Here is a 21,601-nt window from a genome sequence, read left to right as displayed (position 1 = left end):
TATACCAAAAGCCAATGCAATGTAGGCAATCAATGGCTATCAAATATCCTTTACCTATGGATGACATATCCTTGTCTGCTATAGCCATGAGAAAATCAAAGCAATTAGGTTACTGAGCCCAGGTCTCCTCGTTGCATTAGTTTTATATTGATTTTTACTGCAATTATAAAATACCGTTTGGGGGAATTATAAGCAAAAAATCACACCTGTCATTTTTTCACCTGATTTATGTTAGAAAACATAGCCGTGTAGAATCTGCCCACTCAGAACAACCTGGAATCAGAATGGATACCCCTTGGGAAAATCTTGAAGATATTCAAGAAGGAAGAGTTTCATTACCCTGAAGTGAATTTCTGAACAAACCTGTTTGTCCCAGCCTGTGATACAAAAGACACCTAAATGAAACGACAAAAAGCAGCAAGTCAAACAAGTCAAACTCCTCAGAAGGACCATAAGAAATGGGACTGTGATCCCTAAGGAGGAGGACTGGGTCCCAGTAAATAAAAGAGCAAATGCAGCATGGTAAAACTTTAATTATATTTGGCTCCCTCAAAACAGATGCTCGCAGACAGATTTCTGTTTCACCCACTAATGACTGTCATACACAATCATGTCACTGATTTCAGAGGGCTGCAGGGTTTATTCACTTCCAGGCAAAACTGACAAGACACAACTAAAGAATATTCACAAAATCCAACACCCTGCTTAGTCCAACAGGGATATTCAGATACTGTGATGGAGATAAGAGAATTAGATTGCACCACACAGTTTCAGGAAGAGGAATAATCGTTAGATTGTGCTGGTGCCTGTTGCGACCTCTGCATGTAGAAGGAATGGCCCCCTGATTGTGCACTGGGAAGCCACAGTGTGCTATCTGGGTTTCTGGATCATCACCTGCTGCTGAAAGGATAACAGGAGTCAGTGACACAAGAAGAAAGACACAGAGAGGCAAGGGGACAGAAGGGAGAGGTACATCACAAATACGTGCAGGGGAAGGCAATCTGTTGGGAAGTCACACACGCCTTGTGTATTTCACATTGGCTCAGAGTAAATCCCCTCCCAAGATATTTAAGGGAGTCTTTCTAATTACTTCAGATATGAGCCCCGCAAGATTTTACAGCGGGACTTGGTCACCTTCAACTTTCTGCTGCAAGATCTACAAAGAATGAGATGCGAAATGAATACACTCATTCTCCAGTCCAGTGTTGTGTTTCTCAAGCTTGGGTCTTCCCAGCTCATACAAGAACACATCAAAATGAAGCTCGAATCTGGAATTATGCAGCACTGCTGTCATTAACCTAATTTCATCCAATTTCATTAGGAGCAGCTTCTTGTTCTTACAGCTTAAATAGAGATGGAAGAGCAAAACAGAAGCAAAAACTTCTGTCCTTCTCCTTCGATTCTGGTGGTAGACAGAGCCTCAGTGTGAAAAGAGGAATGAACACACCAATTGCCACATACACATACAGGTCATCAGCAATGTTAAACGTGTTCTTCAAATACCAAGCAGGGCTCCCAGGCTGTGTGTTGCAGCTCTGCCCACAGCAACATTTTCCTTCTCACAAGGCACTAAATTACCCCCAGCACCGATAACGACAAAACCAGTGTCACCATTTCCAAGGTGAAGGCAGAGCCTGCAGTTTGCACGCCAGCCCCAGAGATGGCAGGGATGTTGAGTAGCCTGCCCAAGTCATAGCAGAAGAGTTACCTTCCACTCCTCTCCTTCCATTAGGGCCCATTTCCCTCTAAAGTCCTGCTGTGCAGGCACCACTTGTGTTCCCGCGGAAGGAAAGTGCTTACTCTTTGAGAAGCTACAGGAAAGCTGAAGTTCTGCTTTGAAAATACCACAGTACCTTTTGTCCATAGATACACACATTCCCTGTAAATCTGACCAATACCCATCCTTTCTTTTTCAAGTTTAGTTGTACCATAAGAAAAAAAAAAAAAAAAAAAACTAACATTAATGAAACGACAAAAAGCAGCAAGTCAAACAAGTCAAACTCCTCAGAAGGACCATAAGAAATGGGACTGTGATCCCTAAGGAGGAGGACTGGGTCCCAGTAAATAAAAGAGCAAATGCAGCATGGTAAAACTTTAATTATATTTGGCTCCCTCAAAACAGATGCTCGCAGACAGATTTCTGTTTCACCCACTAATGACTGTCATACACAATCATGTCACTGATTTCAGAGGGCTGCAGGGTTTATTCACTTCCAGGCAAAACTGACAAGACACAACTAAAGAATATTCACAAAATCCAACACCCTGCTTAGTCCAACAGGGATATTCAGATACTGTGATGGAGATAAGAGAATTAGATTGCACCACACAGTTTCAGGAAGAGGAATAATCGTTAGATTGTGCTGGTGCCTGTTGCGACCTCTGCATGTAGAAGGAATGGCCCCCTGATTGTGCACTGGGAAGCCACAGTGTGCTATCTGGGTTTCTGGATCATCACCTGCTGCTGAAAGGATAACAGGAGTCAGTGACACAAGAAGAAAGACACAGAGAGGCAAGGGGACAGAAGGGAGAGGTACATCACAAATACGTGCAGGGGAAGGCAATCTGTTGGGAAGTCACACACGCCTTGTGTATTTCACATTGGCTCAGAGTAAATCCCCTCCCAAGATATTTAAGGGAGTCTTTCTAATTACTTCAGATATGAGCCCCGCAAGATTTTACAGCGGGACTTGGTCACCTTCAACTTTCTGCTGCAAGATCTACAAAGAATGAGATGCGAAATGAATACACTCATTCTCCAGTCCAGTGTTGTGTTTCTCAAGCTTGGGTCTTCCCAGCTCATACAAGAACACATCAAAATGAAGCTCGAGTCTGGAATTATGCAGCACTGCTGTCATTAACCTAATTTCATCCAATTTCATTAGGAGCAGCTTCTTGTTCTTACAGCTTAAATAGAGATGGAAGAGCAAAACAGAAGCAAAAACTTCTGTCCTTCTCCTTCGATTCTGGTGGTAGACAGAGCCTCAGTGTGAAAAGAGGAATGAACACACCAATTGCCACATACACATACAGGTCATCAGCAATGTTAAACGTGTTCTTCAAATACCAAGCAGGGCTCCCAGGCTGTGTGTTGCAGCTCTGCCCACAGCAACATTTTCCTTCTCACAAGGCACTAAATTACCCCCAGCACCAATAACGACAAAACCAGTGTCACCATTTCCAAGGTGAAGGCAGAGCCTGCAGTTTGCACGCCAGCCCCAGAGATGGCAGGGATGTTGAGTAGCCTGCCCAAGTCATAGCAGAAGAGTTACCTTCCACTCCTCTCCTTCCATTAGGGCCCATTTCCCTCTAAAGTCCTGCTGTGCAGGCACCACTTGTGTTCCCGCGGAAGGAAAGTGCTTACTCTTTGAGAAGCTACAGGAAAGCTGAAGTTCTGCTTTGAAAATACCACAGTACCTTTTGTCCATAGATACACACATTCCCTGTAAATCTGACCAATACCCATCCTTTCTTTTTCAAGTTTAGTTGTACCATAAGAAAAAAAAAAAAAAAGAAAACTAACATTAACAATTAATTCAAGTGTTGCTGACCTGATGCGATGGAAAGAAAGGAAAAAAAAAAAAAAAGAGAAAAAAGGTTTCTAGAAAGCATTACAGTGCATGACTTACTGCTTAGGAAATATCACTGGGTCACATCTGCCTTCAGAATCAATTGGCACCTTTCAATAAAAAGCACAGTCCATCTGGGGTCAGGAAAATCCTTATCTATTACTTGGAACCAATCCCTGGCTGCCAAATGATCTTGGGCTATGAAGGGTCAATGGGCTTTGAGCAAGAATCTGCTCACATGCAGAGGACAGCAGCAAAATAAGCCAGTCAGGATTTGTGTCACAAGTTCTGTGTTACAAATCTGATTATTTGCACAATGAAGCAGGAAAAAAAAGGAAAAATTGAACTAATTTTCTTTACAGACTTTAATCCTTCCCCCTGATTCACATGTTAAGCTTCTTCTTGCCTGATCTTGTCTGCTTCAATTGTAAGGTCTTCAGGGTATTCTGCACTTATTCAGTGTCCAGCACAGGACCAGCTGATGAATCTCTGAAGGATTACCAGTGTTCAGCTGACCTCTAACTCCAAAATCCATACTTGAGTACCAACTGCTTGATCCATAATGCACTAATAATATTCTGATGTTAATTTTTAATCATTCCCATCTATATCTTGTTTTACCAGTGCTAGCGAAGATGTGGCTTCACAACACTGAACAAACTCAAAAGCTAGCAAGCTGTTCTCCTAGTTCTGTTAGAAGAGTAACTCCTATAGAAAAGAGTAACTCCTGAAGAAAATCAAACTGAGAAAGAAGAGCAAAACCTGTTTGCAGTTTTGGGTGCCCCAGTATACGGACATCAAATTATTCCAGTGTCTCCAGAGGAGGGCGATCGAGATGGTGAAAGGCCTCAAGAGCAAGACTTAGGAAGAGTGGCAGAGGTCACCTGGCTTCCTCAGCTTGGACATGAGAAGGCTGAGGGTTGCCCTCATGGCACTCTAAAACTTCCTCAAGGTGGGCAGCAGAGGGGGAGGTGCTGATCTCTCTCTGGTGACCAGCAACAGGACACAAGGAAATGGAATAAAGCTCTATCACGAGAAGTTCAGACTGGACACTAGGAAAAGGCTCTTTGCTAAGAGTGTGGTTGGCAACTGGAACAGGCTCCCCAAGGAAGTGGTCCTGGCACCAGGGCTGTCAGAGTTCTGGACAACGCTCTTAGCCATATGGTTTAGTTTTAGGTGGTCCTGCAAGGAGCAGGGAACTGGATTCGATGATCCCTATAGGTCCCTTCCAACATGAGATATTCCATGATTCTATTATCTGCTCTTCAGTCACATTTCATCTTATATCCTTTCTCCCATCCCACTCTCATATTTCCTTCTTTGCTCTCACTACACTTCTATTTTCCATAATTTTTTTCATTCGGGTCTATTTTGCCTCTTAGTGCTCCAATTCCTCTACTTAATACCTTTTCTCCTGTCTTTGATCCATCTCAATTGCTTAGATTATGAGTGATTTTAGTCAAAGGCTGCTTGGCGTTCTGGGGCTGAAAAGTGCACAGCTGATCCCTGTTGATCTCTAGTTATGACAATAGAAAAAGCAAGAAAATTCAGCAGCAGCATCTGCCAGCTGTTCTTGGGCACCTAGAGACAGAACAAGATGAACCAAGTATGAGTTGACAGCCTTAAAATATTAACTCATCCATATTGTTTTCATTTTAGGCCTTCATTAAAGCCTGCAATTTAGATGATGACATGTTTCTTTCCTTTGCAGAAATGCAAACGAGATATTTTGTGCATGAGAAATTTGACATCTGTGTAGTGAATTACAGGGATATTGATGTACTCTACTTTTTCAAAAGGTTACTGTGATCTTTTGTTGATTAAGAGACATGATGTAACTAAGACAAACGCCTCAGTTGCTATTAACAACATCTCTCAGTAAAAAATCAAACATTTGTACACAAAGTGCTGAGTAAGATAAGGAAAGGATACTTTTCATGTCAAAGCAGGAGGTCTATAACCTTCAGGATAATGCCTGATATCACAGCATAAATGTAAATGTTTGATTTAGGCAACTCCGATGCGCTGGTCTTCACGGCTCAGAAAGGAATAAGCATGAAAGGCATATTTGAGAAAGTCTCTTCCAGGTGATACCCTTTACACCTGCTGGCCATCTTGTTCAGTCAAGTGAAAAAGGTACGACAGAAAAGCAGCTACTAGAAAGACTAAATGTAATTTTAATAAAAACCAAACTGCTATTTTGTATCATGATTTCAGGTGAATTAAATCTGCCTCTTTTTGCCATGAAGATACTGAAACTGAAAAGAAATTAATCTAAACCAGACCAATGCTTACTGGACCCAAACCAATCCAAGCATATCTGACATATAAGGATGCTGACTTCAGTTCAAGGCAACAGCCACCTCTTTTTAGACACCCTCATTTATATCCTGCACCTAAGCTTTTCCTACCTTCTCCAAAGCCATGGAGCCAGCACAGACATGCAATTCCTGTCCTCAGGACCAGTACGTGTGTTGAAATGACAGACCACCTCAGCTTTCACCTAGCCAACTGCAAACTCCTACTACTTGCTCTGAACTTGCTGCTCCGAGGATTTGATTTAAAAGATGGAGTGAGGAGGTACAGAAAAGCTACAAACTATTATCATTTCATCAGAGATGGCCCGAAAGGAGGAAAAAAAAAATAAATCTTTATCTCACCTTGACATACATGTAGGAAGACAACTGTAATCTCAGTGACAACATGAAAAATCTAAAACAAAGACCAAAAACCTGAAATAGAGTCTTTGTAATGAACCAATACATAAAAGCTGTCTCTAAACCCATGCTTCTGAAATCCCAGTCTGAAAACAGATGCATAAGCAACAACATGTTTGTTGTTTTTTTTTTATCTCAGTTACAAAAAATGCCACATTGATAGAAGAGCAGGGGGACACCAGCAGACAGTTGAGAACAGATGCAAACACTCTGCCCTTTCCCACTCACAGGGCTGACTGGGATGCTCATGAGAGCTGCCTGACAATTGAACGAAGAGACATTTGAACTCAGACTGCTTCAGTGAAAGAAAGTTTGCACAAATTAGGATATCCACAAAGCAATTGCTCTTCTCTGTTGACTTCACTGACTCAAGAGCTCCTTTGCATCGCTGCTGAGACGAGAGCATTAAAATTGAAGGACTAGCAGGGTTTACCAGCACTGTTGGCAGCTTTCAAAGTTGTTCTCTGTTTATCCCACACAGTTATTTAAACTAATTAATTTCCTTTTTTTATTGATTGTTTTTTATTTGTTTGGCTTTTTCCATAATTTGAAGGACACTGAAAAGGGCGGCCAGGGGTGGTATAAGGCTCCTGTGTAACCCAGTTCACTGTTTAGAAGAAAAGGGAGCAGCCACCTTGACACCCAGTAGCAAGAGGATAAACAGCCAGCGACAACGGAGAACATTTTGGCAGGATCATTGGTGAGCCAACAGCTTTCAGATATATATGGATGCACATATGGGAATGCAGGCACACTAGTTTTCTCCACAGATGTGGAGAAAAAGGTAAAACTCCTTGAAAATGGTGTTCAATGGGTGAATATTTCAATACTTCCGATTTAAAAATATTTCATTTTTTTCACTTTAGGGACTAATAATTCTAGTTAAAAATAAGGATCCCACAGGAACTATGAAAGTAAGTAAAGAGATCTTGATCAAAACCTAAGAATAAAGGAATAGGAGAGGGACAGAGATGGCAATGAGACAAAACTACAACTAGAAGGTTACAGGCACCAGCAGCCCAGCCATTGCCCAGTATTTTGCTGACTTTATAAAAGGACAGTTTTCAGAATGTATTCTGGGAAAAAATAATAAAGTAGCTTTTCTGTCTGTGAGAAACTACATGCAAGGTTGAGGGAAAAGCCATGCCTGAAATCTATGAGGTAGATAATGTAAGCGGTCATTGTAGGCCAGCTGGAATTAGGAGATGAGATTTTGAAGGGAAACACAAAATGATGGATGAAATGGTTGGCACAAAGCTTTATTTATGATATAAACGGTCCTCGTATGAAATCAGGAAACTAATTGAGATAGTCAAGGAAAATGCCAGAGACTTAGAAAAAAAACCCAATAGCTTGTTTCTTTGGTTCATCATTTCAGGTTTCCCACTTTTCATAGCGCTCCCAGTTTGCTCTGCATCCAGCCAAACAGCAGAGTGCACATCTGATGAGCACTTGTTATTTTCTCCACGAGTCTGTACAAGGCTAATGTGCCTTTTATTCAGGGACTGTGCCACTGCTGAACAGTTTGTGGGTGCTGCATTCTCACTGCCTACTCTGCAGCAGAAGCAGCTATGGACAAAGCACCCCTGACACCGCCTGGGAGATGGCAGCAGCAAACTGATTTACAGCTGCTTGGCATTCCAGTGTCTTTTTTTTTTTCCCCCCCCAACTCTACAATATGTCTCAGGCATGTGCAATTTTAACAGGGGCATTGTTTTCCCTTGGACATATGCATGGCAGGGAGGCAGGGCATGTGTTTATTCCCCCCGATGCTTTACGGCTGCCCTCGGCATCCAGCGCTGGATACGCACGCACAGGGAGGGGGACCCGAGGAGTCCCCTGAACAACACGTGGGAGCAACTGTATCGCAAACAACACCCTTTCTCCCTTTTTCTCTTCAGATAAAGTCTCTTCTTCCGCTCGGGCAGACTAGGGCAGCCGTGCTAGTGGGCAGTGGCAGATGGAGAGCAGTGCCACCCTCCACCCGCTCCTCCTTCCCCACATGGTCCTCAGCGCTCAAGGGCCACCGTTCTGCCCGGGATGCACGAAGGGGGACCCGTCTGCTCCTGCACACTGGGGGTACGGCCAGGGCTAACCCTGTCCTTACGTGGCAATAAGGTCAGGAGGCATCCTGTCGCTGCAGGGCTTCCCCAGGCAGGGAGGAAAGCGTGCACTGGTAGGCATCAGGTTTACACGTGAACACACATATGCCCTCACTGTTTGGCCTCTTGCTTTTAAACAGCAATTGTTCTCATCAACCCATCTCTTTGCTCATTTGTCACATTTTCCAAAGAACAAATCTGGAGGTTATTTAGTGGATTCTGTGAAACAGGTGAAAAAAAAATATAAAATCCAATTCTGGAGAAGTCAGGCTTTTGCTGATGGTTCCCACAACCTAAATCCATTGCTGCGTTTGGGCAGCATAGCCCACAGTTGAATTCAGACCTACAGAAATAAGTGAATCCCAGATTATGTATGAAATAAATGCTCCTACAGCAAAAATGGTAGCATATTTGAAAGATGAATGGGAGTTGTGCTGCTTGAAGTGTTGGTTCCAGCAATCTCTGGACTCATAAAAGTAAGTCTGCTTTATGATTATTTAGAAAAACAGTAGGAAAAAATGTAAGTAGGAGGAAAAAAAAGCCTAAGCACGCAGACTGCTATGTTTTGTAAGTTACATTCTGGTGCCTCCAGGGAAATGCAGAGCTCTGCTACAATGAACGAGCAGGAACTATGTCAGGAGGTACCACATCCACGTGCAGGATCCTACATAGCATGATGCTGTGATGCTTTTAAGTTACTGAATAAACACATCCCTTAGCAGTCCTAAAAGACAAGCACCCAACCTATTTGCTACTAGTTGATGGGGCAGGCAAGAAAGGAGGAGTAATCACGCCATTTCCCACATACTTCAGAAACTGGCCAGTAGGTGAGATAAGGGACCAGTAAGTCCCAGTTAGGAACACTGACCACAAGTCAGCCTGATTACAAAATCCCCAAATCCCCTTGTAGCAGCCACTGTGCTGGAGCACATCTCCGAGAGCCAGCTGCTGAGGGGCGATTACCAACAATCACACTGTGTAACCAAGCTGCTACGCTCAAAGGATGACTGCTCTCATCTCCAAGCCAAAAGCACAGCTCCTGCCACGCGATGCTTGTTCTGTGTGGTCCCCTCTGCAGCTCTGAGGAGCAGGAAAGCAGGGACAGAAGGAAAACCAGAGCACAACATCCATGTCCCCAGATAATGTGCCTGTGTGGGTTATCAGGGGCTCACCCTCCTTCTGTCATCTGGGACTGTCCCACTTCAGCCCCAACAACAGACCACAGATTTTAATCCTGTCGACTTTCCCGACCTACTCCTTGGTTTACAAATAGTCTACTGCCAGCCATTGTTTGACTTTAATAAAGATTTAGTAACTTAGTCACTTTCATGACCACATTTGTGGGGATGCAATGCTGGAAGGGATGAGCTCAAGCATTTGTTTCTTGGCTATTAAAGAGAAAATGTTTACATTTTCAATTTCTTTCCCCTGTGTTTTCAAACAAAACAGAAAAGCAATCTCTAATTGTTATTTCTTTAAATATTTGCTCAACTATGAATTCACTCAGCCTTTTTCACAGTAAATATAACTTGCCTACATGTAAAATAGTTACTCATCACTACAGAGCAGGTAAGAAGATCAGGGAATAAAACGGGAGCAGTGGACAAGAATCAGTATGTTCCTGCATTTGGAGAGCCACAGCCCGTCTTGGTACAACTTCACTCAGCAGAGAAACCTGAGCTTTCAGTGGGTAAGGACGTGGCCTTCACCTTAACTCTTAAATTAAGTAAACAGAAACAGAGGGAAACCCTCAGGTCAAGCACTAGGTTGCAAACCGCACAGAAAGCGCTGATAGAGCTATTTTTTTTGTGCCTTGGTATTTTTCAAGTGACTGATTTTAAAAATAAATTGCTAGCTCTGCAACTGCATGAACACCGTGTTTGTTTATTCTTCATGTCAGTGCCTGAGAAGCCGTAAATAGGTGTGACAGCTGCATCATCTCCTCCGTTGTCACCGCTCTGCTCCTCCTGCCAGACAGGCGGTGAGCGGGATGGCTACTAGGACTGACAGGAGCATAGTAAGGTCCTCAGGCAAAGAGTTATACATGAGCTGTATTACTCTTAAACCGATGCCGGGATTTCTGTCAGAATCAGTGCTCGGAGAGATGCTGCTTATTTTCGGGGAAGAGCACACCCTGCTCTGCCAGCTGGCCAAACTTTTCTGAAATGATGCAGTCTGACAGTCTCCGTTTTCCAAACTTCAGTAAGATCCCCTGCTAGACTCATTTTGAAGGAAATGAATACATACCCTAAATATTACATATTACTGTAAAAAAGATGTCATAGGTGTGGTGGACTCCAGCTGAATAACCCTGATAGCCTATATGCTATACAAGGTATGGAGTAATTTTTTTTTTAATTCCATTAAAAAAGCTAACACTAAAAAAATTATTGAATCTGTTTTTACCAATGAAATTATACTCTTGCTGAGCCAAGGCTAAACTTATAGCATAAAACTATATGATTAGTTTTCTAATGGCAAAGATCGGGTGCCAGGACAAGACCAACTTTTATTTCAGAAGAGACCCTCCTCATTCCATTTATTCTCCTCTAGAACTGAATTTAAGATTTTTAATAACTGCCATTTCCAAAGCCAACACTGAAATAATGAGCTGGCTGCCGGAGCTGGGCAGCATTCTCTACATCAATTCAAATCATTCCATGCCGTGTGCTCAAGGAAGACATCAGAGTTTGGCCAAAACTACCTTTGCTAGCTGTCTCTCGTTTCCCTTCACTTCTTCAGCATCCCCTGAGCTACATTCCGGTACCTGAAGGCTTTCAGAAACAGCAAGGGGTTGCTACTGTGGTACCCTAGACAGCAGCTGACATCAGCATGTTGTCTTCTGTCTTCTCCATATGCTCCTCCTCTGCCCACTATGTACTGTGCGGACCAGAGGTCAGGAGACAAATGTTTTAGAGAATTGTTTATTTAGTTATACAAACACTCACCTTTAAAGCACCATTAAGGGTATTAAGTACATTAAAACAATAAGCAAGAGATGCACCATGAAAATTATAGCTGGCTGGGTATAGAAGGTTACCTGAGAGAGTATAAATCACAGTTGTATGAGAAGTCAGGAGGTGCATACCTCTTCTCATAATACATAGAATTACAGGAGAAATGAGCTGCAAAACTACCTTAGACAACAAGGGAGAGAGAGCATGGCAATTTAGTTTCTTCTGCTTCTGTTCCATGTCTGTGAGAAATGCCAGAGAACGTACCAGGAGAATAAAACATCTGCCACCCTGACAACAAATCAGTGCAGGATTCCACCGCCTTGCCCATCTGCACAGTTTCACAGCATGCTCACTCAGATGGCTCAGAGACCAATGCAGAATGAACCATTTCACAACCTGGTTCCTATTATAGAACCACCATTTGTCAGGCCTTAATGTTAATAACCACATATTTGATAAAGTTTTCCTCCAGATCTGTGGGGTGAAAGACAGGATAGGACAAAGAGAGGAGTGTTTGTGAATGCATTTTCACTATTTTTCTCCCGTGTGATTGGCAGGCTCAGCATCTAGAGAAGAGAATTTGGAATTTTTCAAGTTGAGATTGTAAACTGCTCTTCTACAGCTGGAGAGCAACCAAAACATGAAACAGAGCAGAAGGGGTGACATTTCCCCCATTTCCTGGGGGATTCTACAGATTCTATATCTATCAGCACTCACTCTTTTTACTACACTTACACTTTCAGCAACTGTAGTGTTTTAGTGTGCTGCTCTGTTCCACTTTCATCTCCTGTCCCTCAAGAGAAGAGATATTTACTCTTGGGCTCTCATCTTCCAAATGTAAGCTTAAAACTTTGTGGATTTTGGACTTGAGCTGGTGCAGCTACAGCATCTGAAACAATTTACAAGAGGTAAGGATGAAGGATATGAGACACAGAGAAAGAAGATACCCAAAAAGGACAGGAGACCTGCCCTGCATGCATGTATAAGATGTTCTTCTTCTAAGAGAAAAGGTGGGACAAAATCCCTGAGAAGGGTCCAGAAAGATTTACCAGGAGCAGAAGGCAGAGAGAGGAAGGAGCAATCAAATTTATTTCAAGTGGAGCTCACTTTTAAAGAAAAGTTTTAAAGAAAAACTATTATGATACATCAACATGCTTTGCCACTTATTGCAGATTATCAAAGCACTTAAACTTCATATAATTGGGGGCTAAGAGAATTTAGTGCCATCAGCTGCTCCGTGTCCTTGGGTTCAGCTACACTTTCAGAAATCCTTTAAACCTTTCTATTTTAACATTTTTGCTTCCTCATCAGTTTGGTTGTACACCTCAACACCCCTACACATGAGCCAGAGAGACACAGCTGTCCTTTCTACTTCCATGCAGCTGGTAGCTGTTATCAGTGCTGGAACCCAGCACATCTCAAGGTTCAGCACATCTGCCTGTATTTTGCAAATGCTCATCCAGTTGTTTTGGCAGGAAAAAAAGCTACAGTAGGAATCAATAAAAGGTTGGGTTTGTTTTAGCAATGCATGGCTCATTCATAGACTGGTCTCCCTTTCCTAGCATTTGAAATGCTTACAAGCAAAATTAAAACAAACAGAACCAGCTGAGGTTTTTTAAAATTTTTTAAAACATTTCCAAACTGGAGATAATCTATTTCCAAAACAAAAAGAATTGATTCTGTATCCAACAGCCTACTGCAAAGGGGCACTGAGCTTTTCTGAAGCAACTGTAACATTAATGTTTTCTAATCAGCTGCTGCTTGGCAGGTTTTGGTTCTGGCAGCTATAAGGAGTGGGGAATTCAGTTTTCAGAATAGAAAAACTAAAGATGCAGCCTAAGAATGTGTCATTTCAAACAGCCGGTGCTGTGAGACAGACCTAAAAGCATCATGTGGGCGTGCAAGCCAGCGAGAGAAATGGTGGGTAGCGTCTACCACTGACAGCATCAGTTCTGCCTGCTGTGTACACACCTCATGGGCATATTTGTGAGGAGAGATCTTCTACCCTGTGTTGCCTCTGCTCCCTATAATCCTTCCAAAGCTGCAGAGCACACATTCAAGAATCGTTCAGTGCTCCTGGTCTTGACATTACAACTGGGCATGGGTTTTTCTCCTATTCAGTGCTGAATGTAGGGACAGGTATTGCTCACTGCAGCACCAAAAGGGACAGGAGAGCAGACCATGGATACCCAGCACCTTCAAAATAGATGGTAAGGAGTTCACACACTTCATTCTGACCCTTTTTGTACCCCAGTGCTAACAACATGCATTTGCAATGTCAGGATCATGCTTGCCGAAGGCTTCCACGGCATTGATCCTGCTGCTACTCCATGGAAATGGAGCAACTCCTGACGTATCCACCACCATGAGAAGTGGATCAAGCCATCAATGGGTGACATGACTATCATCAGTTTACAAACAGTTTTCAAGGACCTTCCTTTCACACTTGAGTATGTATCCACTTAAAACAGCAGAGAGCCATCACTGTTTCAAAAGACATCTTTAAAAATCATCACCCTTGAGAACAGTGGAAGGGGTAAACACTAATCCTCTTTAGGATACTGAACTCATCAAACCAAGAAGCCTGCCAAAACAACAGACAGAGGACTCCAACAGACCTCACCGGCTTAGGCAGACAACACAATTCATGACAGAAAATACCTTCAAGGAAAGTAAGTCCCAGCAGACAGACATAGCAAGCTAACAGAGCTGGTTGCTGCTGAATTTACTTGGGTTTATGTTCTAATTTTCTGATTTCCACATCACTGCACTTCATTTGAATGTTCTGATGTTTTCTTTGATCAATGATTTAATTTGATGGTGTACCAATGGTTACCAAAGCATCACGCTGCTTTACTACATCACGTGCAACCCTTTGAATCATTTGGAGTTTTTTGGCTTTTGCCTGCTATGGGAATAAGGTTAGAAGCAGTTAAATGGTGAAACTGGCTTCATAATGGCCAGCATCCATCCCATTTCCATCAAAACTTAAAACAGTCACGCCCAATGTTTAGAGCTTATCAATGAATTGAGAAATTCTTTAGGCTTGTTTTTGGCTAATCTATAACCAGTCTAGATTTTCTAGCTTATAGATTCTGAGGGCCCTATGCCATTGGGCTACCCAGTCACTCAGTTCTCATCAAGTCTGCCAAGAGCATTACTGCTTAGTATATGGCAGGGTTGGGGTCTTACTGCTAAAGAAATACCAGGCACCTGAACAAGCGTTATGTTTGGCTGCTTCAGTCTTCGTTCATCTTATCTACCATCCATAACTATTTTCTGTGTACAACAGGACCCCAGCTGTTGCTGCCATCAACTGTGTTGTGAAAGGCTCCCACTTTATCTAATGCATATGAATGCATTCATTTGGAGTCATCTTACAAACCTCCTTTCCACATTCAACAAAGATGGAAATGGGTGAGATCTGCTTTCCTTTGTGAGCTCTTCAGCTTATACCTGCTGAAAATCACGTAATTGATTAAAAAAAAAAGGCAAGTACTTCACAGAATTAGTCTCACAGTTAATTAGCACACGAAACACAAAGATATTATTTCAAGTATCTTCTAACCCTCCCTGTGCAAGCGTGCACATAAATATACTGCACAAATACATGCATCACATAAGCCACATCCTACTTTTCCTTCCCTACCATCTCCCTCCTACCACATCTTCCTCTTCTAGCATTCAGTGGCTCCTGTGAGAAATCAGTCATGCTATTAATTGATAGATATATAGCGACTCCAAAACACAGTCTCAGCCTTCCCTGGATTAATAATATGACTGATGGTAGATTTTCTCTTGCTCTTTCAGGACGTATTCCTATGAATTGCAAAGCATTCTTGCCCCATTTGTGCCAGGCTTTGAGACTTTTCATTTAAGCAAGTGGACAGTCCTGCTGATGCTACTGAAACAATATACACATGCTCCAAGCACAGTAAGTGCTTAAGAGTTTTGCTGGAATGGAATCACTGTTTTTAGCCTCTTTGACAGCAATTACAAGCACAATTCTGGAACAGAAGCCTCCTGCAAAGTGCAGTATTAACACTTAGCAAAACCAGTGTGCCCAAACCTCCGCAGAATTTTCAAAAGCTTTGTTGGCACAAATTTCTGCTATACAAGACTTGGAAATGCCGTCTGCACTGTTACTGCAGCCATAAGAAAGCTCCAGGGAATCCTCATGTCCACCCCCCCAGTAAAAATCTAACCCAGTTGCACCAAGCAGGTAGCAGAAAGACTTCTCCAGAAACTGATTCTCACCTTAACTGCTAGCAATATCCTGGATGAGGACACCACTGATTTCTGCACACAGAACAGGATGTCTGCAACATCTGGATTACACAGCTGGTCCCTGTGGCTGTGCCACACCATAGCCAGGCATCAGAACTTACGCTTGTACTTCTAGCATCTGAGATAGCCTTACTTAAACTCAGATCTGCTCTTTCAGCTTCTTGATTCTGTTTATTATAGGTCAAGCCATTTTGAAGGAATCAAAGGACGCCAGAGAACATTACTTTAACCTTTGGAAGAAAGCAGAGCTGGTAGAGTAATGGTCAATGCCCTATTACACTCTACATCAGTGAACACTGAACTGGTGATGTAAGAGAATGCCTACATCCTCCTAGCCAACATTATTAACGTTTGACACTATGGATCAAAGAGGTTTTGTCTTAGGTCTCAGACTATAATCAACACAGATTTTGACAAGAAGAGGTTCACGCATCTTTAAATCCTGATTCTCCAAGTGGTTTTGCTTAATTTTTGGCAATCACACTTTTCAAAGAAAACAATAGAATAAATCAGTTCTATCAGTCTCAAAGCTTCCAAGTGACCACCCCATTCAACACTGTCATGCACAGATTCTCCAAGTAGGACCATGACTGAAAGGTTGGTCTCTCTCTGGAGTCAGGCAATTAATTCAGCTTTCTTGGCACGTACATGGTGTACACAGGCAAGCTCACGCTGAGCAAGTAGCCTGGATTCAGTTTTGAGCTGGTGGGAACAACTTACCAAAACCACAAATCTACACCCTCTTGATTCTAATACCTTCAGATTACCTTGCTGTAGGAAGGGCACACAGCTAACAAAGGCTTTGGAACCCTCTTGAACCCCAAGATGGAGAATACACAAAGTGGGAAAACAGATGCGGGATTATCCTGCACTCTGGTTCCTCCGTGCTGATACAGCAGAGTACAGCGTATCTTAATTGTGCATCCTCTAGCATCCAGAAATCTCATTAGAAAGGGATTAAAAGATTCTGCACTTATGCCTGGGATTTCTGGAAATCCAGCAGCTCTCTTCAGGTGTCCAAAAACACCAAGCACACCCTCTGCACACACGCCAGTTTTGCAGCATAGACATAGGCAGTCCATGCTTTCAGGAAAATACGAGCATTAAGTCAAACACATCCTAAACAAACTCAGTTTATTCTGCATTCCAGTGCTTTCCAGAAGTTACACAGTTCCTAATAATATACATTTGATATGTAGGCAGTCTTGGACTTCTTATACTGACATGGTTATAGGGTTTTTTCAAGGTCCCAAGGACAACCACCCGGTTGCGAGAAAAGCGACATGAACTACTGCCAATGCAATGAAGGGCTCAAAACAACTTGAATGATCACTGCCCAGACATGGAATCCTCAAAGATTAATACAGAACGCAAAACCAATTAAATTTAAATTCTCTTTATTATTTAAATGGTTTTGCTTTCTATACTAAACTTGTTCATTTGTTTCTCTGGCTCCTGAAGCATGTCATGGGTTCTCCTACTAAAAATATATATATATTCTACTAAAAAATATATATATATATTCTTTAACACCACAATAGAAAGAAAGATGACAAAAATACAACTTTAAGTCATTGAAACTAAGCATAAAGAATTCAATTTACTGCCTTTCAAAGCCTCAGTTGTTTACAAAGAGCTTTTGCACAGAGAATCAACAGATAATTCATATGTAAACTATATACAAATGAGACCAAAAAAAAAATCCACGGAAATGATCACGCTCCCAAGCTCTCACTAGCTTTTCCCTGTTCTATATGTAAAAGAAGAAAAGAACATTTACCTGACAATTAAAAGTAATATTTTTACTGTACAGAGATATACCTGACCATAAAAATATTGCAAGTTAAAGGAATACATTCCTTATTTTCAATATGAAACAAAAAATACAGAAAACACTTAGGGAAAAATTAAATTGCAAACATAAATCTTGAAAAGCACAGAGCTGGCATTATGACTGCAGGTGCTGTTCAGCTCATATCGATTTGCATCATAGTGAAGACCATGACATCATTTTTTCTTCTCTAGCTTCCCAGTTCTTCCCCACTATGCACCTCTATTTTTTCAAGTTGAATACACATTTCAACCCTGCTCCCATTAACCCAGATGCAATTTTCACTGTTACAGCTTTTTCCATCAGAGATGCTTTAGCCAGTCATTAAATGGTTATTAATTTTAGCGTGTCAGAAGCGGGGAGGGAGACAGCTCACCGCTGGGCGTCTGAGAGCAAACCCCAGACCCCTGCTGAAAAGCACTGAGTGCTCTTAGCCTGGACCCAGCGCTCAGCACCCCCAAAAATCAAGCTTTTCAGCTGGAAGCAAAAGTCTCTTCCTATAAGAAGAGGCTATTTCTGAGGTTACCTAGACTACAAGAGCACTCTGAAATCACTGAACACCACACAGAAATGAGCCAGTCACACAGCTCAGCAGTGGCTGAATATCTTTGGCATAGTATCTTGAGGATTACTTTAATTAAAATCAGGATTTAAAATGAAAAAAAAAAAAAAAAAGTACTAGCTAATAGGCTTTGACCAGATGCAAGACATGCTTATTAGCACACCTGACCTTAACCAAAAATCAATTAGAGCACTGGCAGAACAAACACCCAAGCCTGCACAACCAACAACTGACGAACACAGATGCAAAAAGGCTTATTTTAACAACAGATTTAATTGTTACGGTCAAAAGCTGTTCTTCGTGACACAGCTAATAAATCTACTACAGCTGAGATGTTCAGATGTGGATGCTTAAGCTGGGCATCCAAGGCCTCGTACTAGATCTATACTGCACAGATTTGTTAGCATTACTACCTGCCAATCTCCTGTTCCACAACAACAATTTTTATCAGCAAAACGTTATCCTTTCTACAGCATCAAATAAATCATTCAAAGGGGGGATTAAATTTATCTTTCTGCTGGCACCCGGAATGGTTTCAGGGCCTCCAAGGCACAAACCATCTCATAGATATCTTAAAAGGAGGAGGGGAGGTGCTGAATGCAAAAGCTGCAGTTTATTTGTGTAGCTTTGCATACCCAGCGCTTGCAGAAAGCTGGGCTCCTCGTGTTCAGGTGCCTGAAGAGGTAAACACACCAATACAGCTATCCAGATGTGCAAACTCTCACTCCATAACATGCTACAGTATCACTGAGGCTGAAAGCATCAGCCTAACTTACACACCTCCTGCTCCTGTGCATACATCAGAGGGGCTCTAAGGTACAGATCATTTATAGTGTCTCACAAGGCATCTAGCAAAGCCAACTTGGGTCCACAATGAACAGTGCAAAGGTCTCGTAAGAATAATACACAAAAGCAACTTATAGGAACATAAACAGTCCACAGTATCCTGTAGAAACTAAATTAACTTGAGGGTAACCACTGTTTTTACGTGAGGTATTACCTGTTTTGGTATAAAGTAGTAATGTACCTGGTATTCATCAGGTAAAATGCAATCCCCATTGTAGGTCATAAGGATGTTAATAAGTGTGATGGCAGAGCATCCTCAAAAGCAGTTAGAAGCATGGAGCACAGGTCAATAATTCTCTTCTGTTCTCACATATCTCTTACTGAAGACCACCTCAATGGACCACCCCACCAAAGATGCCAAGCAACACCTAAATTAGTGACACTCTAGGGGGTAAATGCCACTGGTGACAAGAATGGAAAGGGTTGTCCCATTCAGAAAGAAAGGTACAAGAGGCCCATGCCAGGGGAGTAACAGAGGTAAGCGTAGCATCTGCTGTATGCGGTGACCTAACAACTGGGTTTGTTTTCTCCAGTAAAAGAAGAGCCCGAAAAATCCTCTCCTATACCTCATAAAATGTTAATTACACAAATATCCTCCCCTCCCTGAGGACTCCTCCAGGTGCCCTGTGCTGTGCAGACCTGGTGAGCCCCATGTCCCTGCTGAGAGAAACACTCCAAGCCCCAACTGCCTCCCCACCTTCCCCTCAGCCCCCAAAGGGCTCTGTGGCAGAGACAGCTCCAAGGTATTCCATCCTTTCTTCCCAAGGTGGATTGGGCCACAGGAAGGATTGCGTGTAGCTGTACCCCAGCCTTCTTGCAGGTTATCCCCATCCCCATGCTGCTGCGCTGGTGTCTAGAGGTGGGCAGGGGAAACACAACAAAGGCTTCTGCTGCTTCTTCCTCGGGGACAGGGGATCTGTACCCATGTCAGAGAAGGTAAACATCGCTTCACAGATAGCCTTTCCTGCTGCGCAGGCTTTAAGATAAGTACTTTTCTTTCTTAAAAAGATGTTGCCTAAGGAAATGCAGATTCCCCAAATTCACCAAAGTAACAATGAAAAAGATAATTCTTTGTCACTTGTGACAAGGAAAAATAACACATCAACGCCAGAGGATCAGGAAAAAACACACATAATTCACTGTAAATTGCTGCATTAGTAACCTTAGTAAATATAAGACATATTTATACAGGGAACTTTTCTGAGAGGACTAAAGTACACAGCTTTGTGACTCCCCGAATGCACAGAATTAGAGTAGAAGATAAGTGGGGTACAGAAGAGCAAGAACAAGAGATAGCGTAGAAAGGGAAAGGGCAACACCAGTCCCAGTTTGGGCACACACCACTCTGGTTACTGGTGAACCTGCCGCTGTGCTGCACCTCTGCTTCTGTGCAACAGGGGCAGTCAATTTCAACTCCGTGCCTGGGGAACAAGGGATGGGCACAGGGAGCCCACTGATCCTGCTGAGAAGGACCACAGGAAATTGACCAGACATGTACAAGATTTTCTTTGAATACTCCACTTCCCAGGAAGACCTCAATTCAGTAAAAATGATGCTTCCCTCCTCCCCATTCTGGTTTTCCTTCAAAAAAAAAACCCCCAAAACCCACTCTTCTTAGAAATACCTCTAAATAGGAGAGATTCTTAGACAGTCCACTGCTACCTTCTGGAAGGCAGAGCCCAGCACCCCCTCAGAAGTAGGCTTTAGGAAAGGAACAAGACAAAACAGCCATTGCATTAATGAAACAGAACGACTCGGCAAGGATCAAATTTGGCAGAAACCAAATCTGATCCAGCTGAAACCAGTGCTCAGGCAGCAACAGTGCAGAAAGGCCTCCCTGGCCCCTACTCCTCCACCTCTGAATAGTGAGTGATGTTTTTTGGCAAGAGCTCGAACTTGGATCCAAATTATTCCATTTAATGGTTGGACTCTATGATCTTAATGCTCCTTTCCAACCTTGGCCATTCTGTGATTTTGAAAAAAACCCAATTACATACACACCATTAGGTACCCGCACAAATAGAAGAAGTGATCCTGGAAAAATATGAAATGGATGTTCAGCGTGTGTGACTTTTTCCTGAAGCACAGCACTGCCTGAAAACCTAATTCACCTGGATTCACCAAGATTATTTCCCCCCCCGTCCCCCCCATACTTCTCAGCACGTTAAGCATCAATCCACTGAGCACCAAAACCCAACATCACGCCCTCGAGCCGAAATCCGGAGTTTAGACGCAATTTAAACCCTTTAGTTCGTGCAAACAGAATAAAAGCGTTTCTCCGCACGACGGGCTCGCCCCTGCCTTCACAGACAACAACTGGCGGCTCCTGTCACACGGATGCACGGAGGACACACAGACGCACGTACAAAAATAGAAACAAAACGGGAGGAAAAAGAACCCGAGAACCGCAACCTCTGTTTGTGGGAGGCAGAGGAGGAGCTGTCCCCGTTCCCCCGCCCCAGGGGTGCGGGCCGGGCCGGGCCCCGCCGCTCGGCGCCAACAGGTGCTGCGCCCGACAACTTCTCCTCACACAGCGCTGCCGCTGCTCCCGCCGCTGGTTTTCCCCCTTTTTTCCTTCTCCCCCCCTTATTTTTCCCCTCAACTTTAGAGCGGGGAGAGGAAAAGGAGCGGAGGGATGCGCGCCCCGCCCCGTCCCGCCGCCGCTGCCCACCTGCGCGGCCATGAAGGAGAGGTCCATGGTGCTGCCGCTGGTGCTGCTGGCCGAGCTGC

General features: G+C 43.0%; 1 protein-coding gene across 6 annotated transcripts in view; it reads right to left on the bottom strand.

Annotated features, from left to right (window-relative positions):
• LOC106897195 (chromosome unknown open reading frame, human C14orf132) overlaps positions 1–21,595 on the bottom strand; it is a 53,856-nt gene extending 32,261 nt beyond the window's left edge. For all 6 annotated transcript variants that reach the window (XR_001413747.1, XR_001413744.1, XR_001413745.1 and 3 more), the window contains exon 1: positions 21,543–21,595. Coding sequence is in view for 1 of the 6 variants with exons in the window: in XM_014957679.1 (XP_014813165.1) it covers positions 21,543–21,569 (27 nt within the window). In the remaining 5 variants the exon portion in view is untranslated. The remainder of the gene's footprint in view (positions 1–21,542) is intronic.
• Between the last annotated feature and the right edge of the window lie 6 nt (positions 21,596–21,601).

The sequence above is a fragment of the Calidris pugnax genome, unplaced genomic scaffold (assembly GCF_001431845.1).
Source record: "Calidris pugnax isolate Ruff unplaced genomic scaffold, ASM143184v1 scaffold211, whole genome shotgun sequence".
In the NCBI taxonomy this organism is placed as follows: Eukaryota; Metazoa; Chordata; class Aves; order Charadriiformes; family Scolopacidae; genus Calidris; species Calidris pugnax.
Note: the sequence above shows the minus strand (reverse complement) of the source record. Positions and strands in the feature narration are given on the sequence as shown.